The sequence below is a fragment of the Salvelinus fontinalis genome, chromosome 26, assembly GCF_029448725.1.
Source record: "Salvelinus fontinalis isolate EN_2023a chromosome 26, ASM2944872v1, whole genome shotgun sequence".
Classification (NCBI taxonomy): domain Eukaryota; kingdom Metazoa; phylum Chordata; class Actinopteri; order Salmoniformes; family Salmonidae; genus Salvelinus; species Salvelinus fontinalis.
Window position 1 is genome coordinate 4,888,258 of NC_074690.1, and position 15,563 is coordinate 4,903,820.

At 45.7% G+C, this 15,563-nt stretch overlaps 1 protein-coding gene across 2 annotated transcripts in view; it reads left to right on the plus strand.

Annotated features, from left to right (window-relative positions):
* Positions 1–4,235: 4,235 nt before the first annotated feature.
* The window catches only part of LOC129823574 (far upstream element-binding protein 1-like), a 58,025-nt gene continuing 46,697 nt past the window's right edge, over positions 4,236–15,563 (plus strand). The window contains exons 1-3 of one of the 2 annotated variants that reach the window (XM_055882412.1): positions 4,236–4,405; positions 5,122–5,227; positions 11,759–11,794. In XM_055882412.1, the coding sequence (XP_055738387.1) occupies positions 4,316–4,405; positions 5,122–5,227; positions 11,759–11,794 (232 nt within the window). In that variant the 5' untranslated portion in view covers positions 4,236–4,315. The remainder of the gene's footprint in view (positions 4,406–5,121; positions 5,228–11,758; positions 11,795–15,563) is intronic. The other variant, XM_055882414.1, reaches the window with a different exon arrangement.

Consider the following 15,563-nt stretch of genomic DNA (forward strand, 5'->3'; position numbering starts at 1 on the left):
TCATTTCCCATATTCGGCAAAGATTCCGTTTTTTTATTTTTAAATTTCTGTTTAAACACCCATCCACATGGAATTGACATCTCAACTTGAGTGAAAATAACATGGTAGCCTACATAAAACAATAATTACACTGTAACAGCCGTGACAGGTTATTATAGGTCCTGTAATAAAGGGCTGTGGTTTGGTTAGAGGAGGTCAATTTGAATTGAGAAATAGCCTAAATTTGGTGCCTTCCTGTTCAAATGATCAGATACGGCGAGGAGGGGTCCATAACCAGAGGATAGGCCTCCTGTCAAGGCTTATAGACCTCTGACCCGTACCTCCTGAGACAGACCCTAACCTCTGACCTGTACCTACTGAGACAGACACTAACCTCTGACCCATACCTCCCGAGACAGACACTAACCTCTGACCCATACCTCCTGAGACAGACCCTAACCTCTGACCTGAACCTACTGAGACAGACACTAACCTCTGACCCATACCTCCCGAGACAGACACTAACCTCTGACCCATAACTCCCGAGACAGACACTAACCTCTGACCTGTACCTACTGAGACAGACACTAACCTCTGACCTGTACCTACTGAGACAGACCCTAACCTCTGACCCATACCTCCCGAGACAGACACTAACCTCTGACCCATACCTCCCGAGACAGACACTAACCTCTGACCTGTACCTACTGAGACAGACCCTAACCTCTGACCCATACCTCCTGAGACAGACACTAACCTCTGACCTGTACCTACTGAGACAGACACTAACCTCTGACCTGTACCTACTGAGACAGACCCTAACCTCTGACCCATACCTCCTGAGACAGACACTAACCTCTGACCTGTACCTACTGAGACAGACACTAACCTCTGACCTGTACCTACTGAGACAGACACTAACCTCTGACCTGTACCTACTGAGACAGACACTGGCCTCTGACCTGTACCTACTGAGACAGACACTAACCTCTGACCTGTACCTACTGAGACAGACACTAACCTCTGACCTGTACCTACTGAGACAGACACTGACCTCTGACCCATACCTCCGAGACAGACACTAACCTCAGACCTGTACCTACTGAGACAGACACTAACCTCTGACCCATACCTCCCGAGACAGACACTAACCTCTGACCCATACCTCCGAGACAGACCCTAACCTCTGACCCGTAGGCCTCCTGTCCAGGCTTATAGACAACACTTGAGACAGACCCTAACCTCTGACCCATACCTCCCGAGACAGACACTAACCTCTGACCCATACCTCCCGAGACAGACACTAACCTCTGACCCATACCTCCCGAGACAGACACTAACCTCTGACCCATACCTCCCGAGACAGACACTAACCTCTGACCCATACCTCCGAGACAGACACTAACCTCTGACCCATACCTCCCGAGACAGACCCTAACCTCTGACCCATACCTCCGAGACAGACCCTAACCTCTGACCTGTGCCTAATGAGACAGACACTAACCTCTGACCCGTACCTACTGAGACAGACACTAACCTCAGACCTGTACCTACTGAGACAGACACTAACCTCTGACCTGTACCTACTGAGACAGACACTGACCTCTGACCCATACCTCCTGAGACAGACACTAACCTCTGACCTGTACCTCCTGAGACAGACACTAACCTCTGACCTGTACCTCCCGAGACAGACACTAACCTCTGACCCATACCTCCCGAAACAGACCCTAACCTCTGACCTGTACCAACTGAGACAGACCCTAACCTCTGACCCATACCTCCCGAGACAGACACTAACCTCTGACCCATACCTCCCGAAACAGACACTAACCTCTGACCTGTACCAACTGAGACAGACCCTAACCTCTGACCCATACCTCCCGAGACAGACCCTAACCTCTGACCCATACCTCCCGAGACAGACACTAACCTCTGACCCATACCTCCCGAGACAGACACTAACCTCTGACCTGTACCTACTGAGACAGACCCTAACCTCTGACCCATACCTCCCGAGACAGACACTAACCTCTGACCTGTACCTACTGAGACAGACACTGGCCTCTGACCTGTACCTACTGAGACAGACACTAATCTCTGACCTGTACCTCCCGAGACAGACACTAACCTCTGGCCCATTGGCCCACTAACCCTAAACCCTAACTCACACTGACCCACTGACTGTCCTTAAAATGATCAACTTGGATTAGCTAACACAACTTGCCATTGGAACACAGGAGTGATGGTTGCTGATAATGGGCCTCTGTACGCCTATGTAGATATTCCATTAAAAATCTGCCATTTCCAGCTACAATAGTACTTTACAACATTAACAATGTCTACACTGTATTTCTGATCAATTTGATGTTATTTTAATGGACAAAAAAGTAGCTTTTTCTTTAAAAAACAAGGACATTTCTAAGTGACCCCAAACTTTTGAACGGTAGTGTATATACTGTATTCTATCTTATTCTACTGTATCTTAGTCTATGCCTCTCTGACATTGCTCGTCCATATATTTATATATACTTAATTCCATTTTTTTACTTTAGATTGTGTGTATTGTTAGATATTTCTTGTTAGATATTACTGCACTATTGGCGCTAGAAACACAAGCATTTCGCCACACCCACAATAACATCTGCTAAACACGTGTATGTGACAAATAAAATGGGATTTGATTTGATTTGATTATAGCATCTGTTACAGAATGGGAGGCACCCTCGAAGGCACATTGTGGAAAGAAAAGATGTGCCAAACGTGGAGGGGAACATGATTACAGTGAATGTGGGAGCAATGTGAAGGTTAAGTGCTGTAATTGTGGGGGAGAACACAGCGCAGCATTTTGGTGGATGCCAGGTGCAGAGAGAGGCTCGGAGAGGTTCACAGATATGAAATCAGTCACGATGTATCACATGCAGAGGCGGTTAAGACAGATTGTTGGAGCTACAAGTGTGGAACGATGGGAGTGTTACAGTATAACTTTAAACCGTCCCCTCGCCCCGACATGGGCGCGAACCAGGGACCCTCTGCACACATCAACAACGGTCGCCCACGAAGCATCGCTACCCATCGCTCCACAAAGGCCGCGGCTCTTGCAGAGCAAAGGGGCAACACTACATCTAGGTTTCAGAGCAAGTGACGTAACTTATTGAAACGCTACTAGCGCGTACCCGCTAACTAGCTAGCCATTTCACATCCGTTACAGGAGCTTACATGGGATGTTCCTGTACTAAGTGGACCTACTGTCGGACTGGTGCTTCTGCTGGTCATGCTATTGTTTTTCGAGACCCGTTCAGAAATCTTCTAGCTCAAGAACGTGAAGTGTCAAAGGAAACTTTGATAATGACGTTGATAAGTTGACTTCATAGCTTTTTATTGGTAAGGTTATCAATATGACTCGGGTTGTGAAAAGCAGAAATGTCAGGTTGAAGGTTATTGTGGAAACCACAAAAGAGATATTGGGGGTAGTGTTTTTTGGGGGATAGGGTGTGGTATAAATTAGTAGGGATTTATTTTATTCATATTGTAGTATTTAAATGTGTAGATGATGATTAATCGTACATTCCAGCACAGTAGGTGGCGGCATGCACTTTAGACGTTTGTTTGCGGACCGCCATGATATCATCAAAGATGTTCTACTGTGATATCATAGTAGCAGCATGTAGAATTAATTCCGCCTTCTTCTTTGCTGGACGCATGACAGAGCCATTTCGCGAGATTTGTGTGGCCTTTTCTGCTGTGTCGCAGCACGCACAGCGACAGCAAATATAACTCAACCAAGACCACAGCCACAGTCGTTTCCAACGGGAACAAATTAGTCATAGTGGGCAGAACACGCAAGGTGGTGGGCAGAGCCAAGCACATGTTAGCGAGATCCTATTGGCGCGTTCTAGCATTGATCTGCATATTTCCGTTAGGGAACACCTCCTCTGTGCAGTGCGCATGTGCATTAACTCAATTCGGCTTTGCACTCCTTCTAAACAACGAGATTTTTTAAAACCTTTGCAATGGGTAAAGTCCACAAAACTTAATACATTCTGTTCATAACATATTCTAGTTTTGGGAACAGAAAGCTGTATTGAGATCAAATGTTTCATCGATGAGAAAATGTGCAGAATATCGGCCAAAATCAATCTCGTTCCATCTTCTGCCACTGCCGGCCAGTGAGCTTCCTCTCACTACCATATTTGGGAGTGGAAACGCCAAGCGGATGCTTCACATCTATACATCCGGTAGAAAAGTCTGTGTCCTTGTTCTGTATGTGGCGTCAGGATCATTTTCAATGAGAACCGCCATTTTCTCTCTCCGGATTTGACAATTTGCAACAGATATGGCTGACTATTCAAACGTGGCTCCGCCGTCGGGAAATGGCGCAGGAATGAACGACGCTTTTAAAGACGCACTTCAGCGAGCTAGACAGGTAAGATAAATAATTGAATATCGCTAGCTGAAGGCGTCGAAATTGAAAGTCGTCAAGCAATCAACTCTAGCCCAAACCTCCAGCTCGGGAACTTGCCAACGACCTGATTTGCGGCCTACGGAAGTAGGGTGTCGAACAAAGCCAAAGAAATGTAGCTAACTCTATTTAGTTAGCTAATTAACCAGGCATTGCTAGCTAATTTAGCTGTCTGGTTCAATGTGATTTCGTTCGTCTGTGAATTTATCAACTACCTACTGTATATGTTGATAGCATGTTTTACAAGGGGGTTGTAATCTAACAAAACTCTAAACCAAGTTAGCTAGCTACGATAATCATATTCACTTTTCAAAGTCCCCATTGTATTGGTCAGAAAATGCTGTTGAACTATGTGGAGTGTGATTTTTATTGTTTATTTGACTTTTGTATATTATCTACCTCACTTGCTTTGGCAATGTTAACACATGTTTCCCATGCCAATAAAGCCCCTTGAATTGAATTGTGTAAAATGAATCACATAACGCACCCGATGCCCTCTTAACTCTGCGTAGTTAGGCAAGTTTCGCGGAGTTAACTAGTTAGCTTATGCAGTATATGCAAGTTTTAGTTAACCAAATTGAAAACCCTTTGAAAATAGTTAACTACAGAAGTTGTGATAATGTCGAGGAGCCTAGCTCAACGTTAAGATTCCGCTGGAACTGAGTGTTTTTGTGTTTCAGATTGCGGCAAAGATTGGGGGGGACGGCGTACCGTCCGCGGCGCCCTCAGGCAGTGAGTTTGGCTATGGAGGCCAGAAGCGACCCCTTGAAGATGCCGGTGAGTACGGTAGGCTACCCCCCATTTCATATCTTCATTGATCCATCAAAGCCTGTGTGATTGTGCTTTTGCCGACTCTATTGTCAAGACCGTACGTGTGTAAAAGTAAACCAAACACATGGTTCAGTACCTATTGCTGTTTTGTGGTCTTTTGCTACAGAGGGGACCTTTTGTTTAAGAAAATACACAGTATTGTTAGTTATTCCTTTTTCCATATATGAGTCATATAATGCTTGATGAGAACACTATTACTGAAAGACATACACAATGTAGGAATGTCTAAACACATGCACAAGGGTCACTGCGAACATGGCAGGATCATGAAACGTGACAAGTAACAAAACCACTAATATACTGATAGACAAGGATTGTCACACAAATATGCATAGTTAATCTTTAAAGGAGAAATCAAATCATTCTATTGGTCACATTCACATATATAGCAGACGTTATTGTGGGTGTAGCGAAATGCTTGTGTTCCTAGCTCAAACTGTGCAGTAATATCAAACAATCCACACCAATACACAAATGTAAAAGAATGTAATGAATAAATATAAGGATGAGAAATGTATGAGTGCCATTGACTAAATAGAGTAGAATCGTGTTTACATATGTAAACATGATGTATGTAAACATTGACTAGTGTTCCATTATTAAAGTGGTCAGTGATTCCATGTCTGTTTATAGAGGGCAGCAGCCTCTAAGGTGCAGGGTTGAGTAACTGGGTGGTGGCTATTTAACAGTCTGATGGCCTTGAGATAGAAGCTGTTTTTCACTCTCTCCCAGCTTTTATGCACCTGTACTAACCTCAACTTCTGTACGATAGCGGGGTGAACAGGCTGTGGCTCGGGTGGTTGTTGTCCTTGATCTTTTTGGCCTTCCTGTGACATCGGGTGCCGCCGGTGTCCGGGAGGGCAGATAGTTTGCCCCTGGTGAAGTGTTGGCCAGACCGCACCGCCCTCTGGAGAGCCCTGCGGTTGCGGGTGGTGCAATTGTTGTTTAAGGCGGTGATACAGCCCGACAGGACACTCTGTTGTGCATCTTTCGAAGTTTGTCAGGGTTTTAGGTGACAAGCCAAATTTCTTCAGCCTCCTGAAGTCAACGATCAGCTTCGTTTTGTTCAGGAAGAGGTTATTTTCCTGGCACTACTCCACCAGGGCCCTCACCACCTTCCTGTGGGCTCTCGTCATTGTTGGTCATCAGCCCTACTACTGTTGTGTCGTCTGCAAACTTGATTGAGTTGGAGGCGTGCGTGATCACGCAGTCATGGGTAAACAGGAAGGGAGGGGGCTGAGCACGCACCCTTGTGGGCCCCCAGTGTTGAGGATCAACGACGTGGAGATGTTTCTACCTTGACCACCTGGGGACGGCCCGTCAGGAAGTCCAGGACCCAGTTGGGCGGGGTCGAGACCAAGGGCCTCAAGCTTAATGAGTTTGGAGGGTACTATGGTGTTGAAGGCTGAGCTATAGTCAATGAACAGCATTCTTACATAGGTATTCCTCTTGTCCAAATGGGATAGGGCAGTGTGCAGTGTGATGGTGATTGCATCGTCTATGGATCTATTGGGGTGGTATGCAAACTGAAGTGACTCCAGGGTGTCAGGTAAGGTAGAGGTTATATGATCCTTAACTAGTCTCTCAAGCACTTCATGATGACGGAAGTGAGTGCTACGGGGCGATAGTCATTTAGTTCAGTTACTTTTTGCTTTCTTGGGAACAGGAACAATGGTAGACGTCTTGAAGCATGTGGGCACAGCAGACTGGGATCGGGATTGATTGAATATGTCCGTAAATATACCAGCTAGCTGGTCTGCGCATGCTCTGAGGACGCGGATAGGATTGCAGGCTGGGCCAGCAGCCTTGCGAGGGTTAACACGCTTAAATGTCTTACTTGCGTTGAGAACGAGAGCCCACAGTCCTTGGTAGTAGGCCGTGTTGGTGGCACTGTGTTATCCTCAAAGCGGGCGGGTTCTGTTTTGGGTATTTAAAAAAAATGATTACCATGGAAACGACATGCCCTAAACACTTCCTGATGAACTCAGTCACCGTGTCCATGTCAGCGTCAATGTTATTCTCAGAGGCTACCCGGAACACATCCCAGTCCGCGTGATCAAAACAATCTGGAAGCATGGATTCTGATTGGTCTGGCCAGCGTTGAATAGTAGTTAATCATGAAGCATACACCCCGCCTTCTTCCCGGAGAGTTCTGTGCGATGTACTGAGAACCCAGCTGGTTGTATGGACGGGGACCATGTATCCCAAGAGCCATGTTTCCGTGAAACCGAGTATGTGACAGTCCCTGATGTCTCTCTGGAAGGAGATCCTCGCCCTGAGCTCGTCTACTTTATTATCCCGAGAATGAACATTAGTATATTCAGAAGCGGTGGATGGTGTGCACGCCTCCTGAGTCGGACTAGAAGTCCACTCCGAATACGTCTTCTCCACCGGCGGCGTCTTGGAGCGGCCTCGGGGATAAGTTCACTTGCCCCGGGAGGTACGAACAAAGGATCCAATAACGGACAGTTGTAATGCTAGTGCGTTACCGCCTCTCTGGTGTTATTTCCGGATGTATGTAATAACACAAACTTTCTGGGCTAATAATGTTAGAAATATCACCCAAAAAGACAAATTATGCAAAGTTGTTTAGGAGCTAGAAGCAGAGCTGCCATGGCTGTCATCTTACCCGAAATCCAGAGACTTCGAAGTGATTCCATACATTGAAACTAGTTCAGTGGAGTTTGCCCATCTCTGCTGTTGTGATAGTCGGCTAAGGGAAGGGATGAACTCTGCTTCCTCAGGCACTTAAGCCAACTGAGTTGTTTAAACCTCATGGTACTGTATTAATATAGAATAAGCATTGTGTATAGTAGGACGTGGGATATATACTGATGATCAACAGGGTGATATAGTCCACTTAGTGATGATCAACAGGGTGATATAGTCCACTTAGTGGCGATCAACAGGGTGATATAGTCCACTTAGTGGTGATGTAGTCCACTTAGTGGTGATGTAGTCCCCTTAGTGATGATCAACGGGGTGATGTAGTCCACTTAGTGACCATCAACAGGGTGATATAGTCCGGTTAGTGATGATCAACGGGGTGACGTAGTCCGGTTAGTGGTGATCAACAGGGTGATATAGTCCACTTAGTGGTGATGTAGTCCACTTAGTGACCATCAACAGGGTGATATAGTCCGGTTAGTGGTGATGTAGTCAACTTAGTGGTGATCAACAGGGTGATATAGTCCACTTAGTGGTGATATAGTCCACTTAGTGGTGATGTAGTCCACTTAGTGGTGATCAACAGGGTGATGTAGTCCACTTAGTGGTGATGTAGTCCACTTAGTGGTGATCAACAGGGTGATATAGTCCGGTTAGTGGTGATGTAGTCCACTTAGTGGTGATCAACAGGGTGATATAGTCCACTTAGTGGTGATGTAGTCCACTTAGTGGTGATCAACAGGGTGATGTAGTCTACTTAGTGACGGTCAACAGGGTGATAGTCCACTTAGTGATGATCAACCGGGTGATATAGTCCGGTTAGTGACGATCAACAGGGTGATGTAGTCCACTAAGTGGTGATCAACAGGGTGATATAGTCCACTTAGTGACGATCAACAGGGTGATGTAGTCCACTAAGTGGTGATCAACAGGGTGATATAGTCCGGTTAGTGGCGATCAACAGGGTGATATAGTCAACAGGGTGACGTAGTCCACTTAGTGGCGATCAACGGGGTGATGTAGTCCACTTAGTGATGATCAACCGGGTGATATAGTCCGGTTAGTGACGATCAACAGGGTGATGTAGTCCACTAAGTGGTGATCAACAGGGTGATATAGTCCGGTTAGTGGCGATCAACAGGGTGATATAGTCAACAGGGTGACGTAGTCCACTTAGTGGCGATCAACGGGGTGATGTAGTCCACTTAGTGATGATCAACCGGGTGATATAGTCCGGTTAGTGGTGATCAACGGGGTGACGTAGTCCGGTTAGTGACGATCAACGGGGTGATGTAGTCCGGTTAGTGTCGATCAACAGGGTGATGTAGTCCACTAAGTGGTGATCAACAGGGTGACGTAGTCCGGTTAGTGACGATCAACAGGGTGACGTAGTCCGGTTAGTGACGATCAACAGGGTGATGTAGTCCACTTAGTGGTGATCAACAGGGTGATGTAGTCCACTTAGTGGTGATATAGTCCACTTAGTGGTGATCAACAGGGTGATGTAGTCCACTTAGTGATGATATAGTCCACTTAGTGGTGATCAACAGGGTGATATAGTCCACTTAGTGACGATCAACAGGGTGATATAGTCCACTTAGTGATGATCAACAGGGTGATATAGTCCTCTTAGTGGTGATCAACAGGGTGATATAGTCCACTTAGTGACCATCAACAGGGTGATATAGTCCACTTAGTGGTGATCAACAGGGTGATATAGTCCACTTAGTGACGATCAACGGGGTGATGTAGTCCACTTAGTGGTGATATAGTCCGGTTAGTGGCGATCAACAGGGTGATATAGTCAACAGGGTGACGTAGTCCACTTAGTGGTGATATAGTCCACTTAGTGGCGATCAACGGGGTGATGTAGTCCACTTAGTGATGATCAACCGGGTGATATAGTCCGGTTAGTGACGATCAACAGGGTGATGTAGTCCACTAAGTGGTGATATAGTCCGGTTAGTGGCGATCAACAGGGTGATATAGTCAACAGGGTGACGTAGTCCACTTAGTGGTGATATAGTCCACTTAGTGGCGATCAACGGGGTGATGTAGTCCACTTAGTGATGATCAACCGGGTAATATAGTCCACTAAGTGGTGATCAACAGGGTGACGTAGTCCGGTTAGTGACGATCAACGGGGTGACGTAGTCCGGTTAGTGACGATCAACGGGGTGACGTAGTCCGGTTAGTGACGATCAACGGGGTGACGTAGTCCGGTTAGTGACGATCAATGGGGTGACGTAGTCCGGTTAGTGACGATCAACGGGGTGACGTAGTCCGGTTAGTGACGATCAACGGGGTGACGTAGTCCGGTTAGTGACGATCAACGGGGTGACGTAGTCCGGTTAGTGACGATCAACGGGGTGACGTAGTCCGGTTAGTGACGATCAACGGGGTGACGTAGTCCGGTTAGTGACGATCAACGGGGTGACGTAGTCCGGTTAGTGACGATCAACGGGGTGACGTAGTCCGGTTAGTGACGATCAACGGGGTGATGTAGTCCGGTTAGTGGTGATCGACAGGGTGATGTAGTCCACTTAGTGGTGATATAGTCCACTTAGTGGTGATCAACAGGGTGATGTAGTCCACTTAGTGGTGATATAGTCCACTTAGTGGTGATGTAGTCCACTTAGTGATGATCAACATGGTGATGTAGTCCACTTAGTGATGATATAGTCCACTTAGTGGTGATCAACAGGGTGATATAGTCCACTTAGTGACGATCAACATGGTGATGTAGTCCACTTAGTGGTGATCAACAGGGTGATATAGTCCACTTAGTGACGATCAACAGGGTGATATAGTCCACTTAGTGATGATCAACAGGGTGATATAGTCCTCTTAGTGGTGATCAACAGGGTGATATAGTCCACTTAGTGACCATCAACAGGGTGATATAGTCCACTTAGTGGGGATGTAGTCCACTTAGTGGTGATCAACAGGGTGATATAGTCCACTTAGTGGTGATGTAGTCCACTTAGTGACGATCAACAGGGTGATATAGTCCACTTAGTGGTGATCAACAGGGTGATATAGTCCACTTAGTGGTGATCAACGGGGTGATGTAGTCAACAGGGTGATGTAGTCCACTTAGTGGTGATATAGTCCACTTAGTGACGATCAACGGGGTGATGTAGTCCACTTAGTGGTGATATAGTCCGGTTAGTGGCGATCAACAGGGTGATATAGTCAACAGGGTGACGTAGTCCACTTAGTGGTGATGTAGTCCACTTAGTGGTGATGTAGTCCACTTAGTGGTGATCAACAGGGTGATGTAGTCCACTTAGTGGTGATATAGTCCACTTAGTGATGATCAACAGGGTGATATAGTCCACTTAGTGGTGATCAACATGGTGATGTAGTCCGGTTAGAAAGGATTTCCTGATAAACTTTGTTATTCAGTGATGTTAACAGACTTGCCACAAAATGCCTGACTTGGTTTAGTTGTATATTCCTTTTTCGGCAGGATAAAATCCCTTGTTGTGTATTCAGATGTGCCCCGGTTTTTCCACAGCAATGATCTGTTTTAATTCTATGGCTTGAAAGTTTTGCATTTAGCAGGGGGATTGTCGCCTATGTCATACACTGGGAACCCTTGCTTTTGTCCTGTATTTTTTTTATATACAGTAGTTACAAAGTTGTGTTTCTAGAAAATGCTATGTCTATACCATGTTGTACAGGAAGTGATGTCAAAAGGCCATTTTTTTTTTTTCTCCCTTTCCAGAAGTATGAGCCCAACTCTGTGGACCGTTGACAGGGCTTTAACTCTCTCTCTCTCATCTCTATAACCACAGTCTCCTCTTCTGCTTACAGACCAACCAGAGACCAAGAAGGTGACACCTAATGACTGTGAGTATCTGTAAAGCCAGGGACCTCGCAGTACAATACTATCCGCGTACTTTAGGTGCCGCGATACGACACTTATTCAGATTCTCTCACAGTTCTATATATGCATTGCGATTCGATGTTCCAGACATCTTGTTCACCATGTGTCTGCTGCAGAGGGACAAAGGGAGAGACAACAGGAGTAACAACCTATGACCAGTCATTGAACTGAAATTTTGGCTTTATATTATATATATATATAACAAGGAAAAAGACTAGATTTCTGGTGCAGCAAACTAGCGACAAAATGATATTGTCAAGGATAGAATAGTGTCAAAAATAATATTCTGTTAAGTGACCATCGATTGTTGTCCCTCATCTCTAGCTCGCTGTTATAGGACAGGTGTAGGGTGTCCTGTCTAGACCAACCATTAAGGACAGGTTTAGGGTGTCCTGTCTAGACCAACCATTAAGGACAGGTGTAGGGTGTCCTGTCTAGACCAACCGTTAAGGACAGGTGTAGGGTGTCCTGTCTAGACTAACCATTAAGGACCGATGCATGGGTAAAGGAATAAGGACAGGTGTTAGGTGTCCTGTCTAGACTAACCATTAAGGACAGGTGTAGGGTGTCCTGTCTAGACCAACCGTTAAGGACAGGTGTAGGGTGTCCTGTCTAGACCAACCATTAAGGACAGGTTTAGGGTGTCCTGTCTAGACCAACCATTAAGGACAGGTGTGGGGTGTCCTGTCTAGACCAACCATTAAGGACAGGTGTAGGGTGTCCTGTCTAGACCAACCGTTAAGGACAGGTGTAGGGTGTCCTGTCTAGACCAACCATTAAGGACAGGTGTAGGGTGTCCTGTCTAGACTAACCATTAAGGACCGATGCATGGGTAAAGGAATAAGGACAGGTGTTAGGTGTCCTGTCTAGACTAACCATTAAGGACAGGTGTAGGGTGTCCTGTCTAGACTAACCATTAAGGACAGGTGTCAGGTGTCCTGTCTAGACCAACCGTTAAGGACAGGTGTAGGGTGTCCTGTCTAGACCAACCATTAAGGACAGGTGTGGGGTGTCCTGTCTAGACCAACCATTAAGGACAGGTGTAGGGTGTCCTGTCTAGACCAACCATTAAGGACAGGTGTCAGGTGTCCTGTCTAGACTAACCATTAAGGATAGGTGTAGGGTGTCCTGTCTAGACTAACCATTAAGGACCGATGCATGGGTAAAGGAATAAGGACAGGTGTTAGGTGTCCTGTCTAGACTAACCATTAAGGACAGGTGTCAGGTGTCCTGTCTAGACTAACCATTAAGGACAGGTGTCAGGTGTCCTGTCTAGACTAACCATTAAGGACAGGTGTAGGGTGTCCTGTCTAGACCAACCATTAAGGACCGATGCATGGGTAAAGGAATAAGTAAAGGTGTAGGGTGTCCTGTCTAGACCAACCGTTAAGGACAGGTGTGGGGTGTCCTGTCTAGACCAACCATTAAGGACAGGTGTCGGTTGTCCTGTCTAGACCAACCGTTAAGGACAGGTGTCGGTTGTCCTGTCTAGACCAACCGTTAAGGACAGGTGTAGGGTGTCCTGTCTAGACCAACCATTAAGGACAGGTGTAGGGTGTCCTGTCTAGACCAACCATTTAAGTCTTCTTAGTGATTCAGTCCGTGGCAGCAGGATTACAAGATTGTGTTATATTTATGCACCAAATGATTGTTTTATTTAATAGAGTAAGGTTCCTAGGACTCCCCCTCTCTCTGAGTTAGCGGAGGGGTCTTTTTTTATGGAGCTTGGGCTAGTGACTGATTTTTAAGGGATGATTAGTAATTTTAAAAACCTACAGCTGGCGTTCCATAGATCAGATGTGGTGGGTGTCACCGGGCGCCAGAGCTAGGAGCAACACAACAAAGACCTCGGTATTCCTGATTATCCTAGCAGTTAGGAGACGGCACCAGAGGCAGATGACCTGAGGATGAACCCTCAACGTGGCTTATGGTGCCCCCTAATCTATATGAGGAGGGGGTTGAATCAGCTATGACTGAGACATGTTGGTATCGGGTATATTAAGGAACAGCGTGGTCTGTGAAGGGTAGGATCTCTCGACGGTTTCATTATTGCAATAATTGATATTGAATATAGATGATTGTTTGCAGAAATGACATTCTCTCACTTGAATAGAATATTCCGGAAGTCCCCAAAATGTGTTGCGTGGCAGCAATTAACGTTGGGTGGGTCTTGGGTCTTTCAGAGAAGAGAGTACCTTGTAACTTAGCAACTTCTGGCACTTTGGGCCGTAAGGTCAAAGGCTTTAGTCTAAAGTAGTGATGTGGGGGGGAAAAAATGATATTTAAATATCGCAATATTATTTTGTGACAATATTATATTGGTTCTTTGACTCAAAGTATCATATTAGAAAAAAACATTGTTAGCTAGCGTTAGCTCGTGCTAGTCGGCTGTGCCTGCGCCAAAAGGCCTGCATTTTTCATCCCATGGCTTGTTAACTATTTTTTTTTTAAACTGGGTAGCACTTAATTCCATGACTGATCAAAACAAATGTTCTCATTCTCTTGTCCTTCTGCAGCAGACAGAGTGCATGCGGGAAACCTTGACTTTCTCCACATTTTGTTACGTCACAGCCTTATTCTACAATTGATATTATATTTATTTTTTATCCATCTACCCACAATACCTCACGCTGACAAAGCAAAAACAGGTTTTTAGAAATGTTTATCCCCCTGGAAATATGACATTTACATAAGTATTCAGACCCTTTACTCAGTACTTTGTTGAAGCACCTTTGGCAGCGATTACAGCCTCCAGTCTTCTTGGGTATTACTCTACAAGCTTGGTACATCTGTATTTGAGGAGTTTCTCCCATTCTTCTCTGCAGATCCTCTCAAGCTCTGTCAGGTTGGATGGGGAGCGTCACAGCTCAGCTATTTTCAGGTCTCTCCAGAGATGTTCGTTGGGTTCAAGTCCGGGCTCTGGCTGGGACATTCTAGGACATTCAGAGACTTGTCCCGAAGCCACTCCTGCGGTGTCTTGGCTGTATGCTTAGGGTCGTTGTCATGTTGGAAGGTGAACCTTCACCCCAGTCTGAGGTCCTGAGCGCTCTGGAGCAGGTTTTCATCAAGAATCTCTGTACTTTGCTCCATTCATCTTTCCCTCGATCCTGACTCGTCTCCCAGTCCCTGCCGCTGAAAAACATCCCCATAGCATGATGCTGCCACCACCATGCTTCACTGTAGGGATGGTGCCAGGTTTCCTCTAGACGTGACACTTGGCATTAAAGCCAAAGTCAAATCAAAGTTTTTTTGATCATGTCCGCAGAATACAACAGCTGTAGACCTTACAGTGAAATACTTACTTACAAGACAGTGCATTTTTTGTATAAAAAATAGGTATTGAGTAAACAATAGATAAATAATTAACAGTAAAATAACAGTAGCAAGGCTATATACAGGAGATTACCGGTACAGAGTCAATGTGCGGGGGCATCTTTTAGTCGGGCTAATTGAGGTAATATGTACATGTAGGTATAGTTAAAGTGACTATGTATAGTTGATAAACAGAGTAGCAGCAGTGTAAAATCTTGGTTTCATCAGACCAGAGAATCTTGTTTCTCGTGGTCAGAGTCCTTTAGGTGTCTTATGACAAACTCGGAGCGGGCTGTCATGTGCCTTTTTACTGAGGAGTGGCTTCCATCTGGCCACTCTACCATAAAGTCCTGATTGGTGGAGTGCTGCAGAGATGGTTGTCCTTCTGGAAGGTTCTCCCATCTCCACAGAGGAACTGGG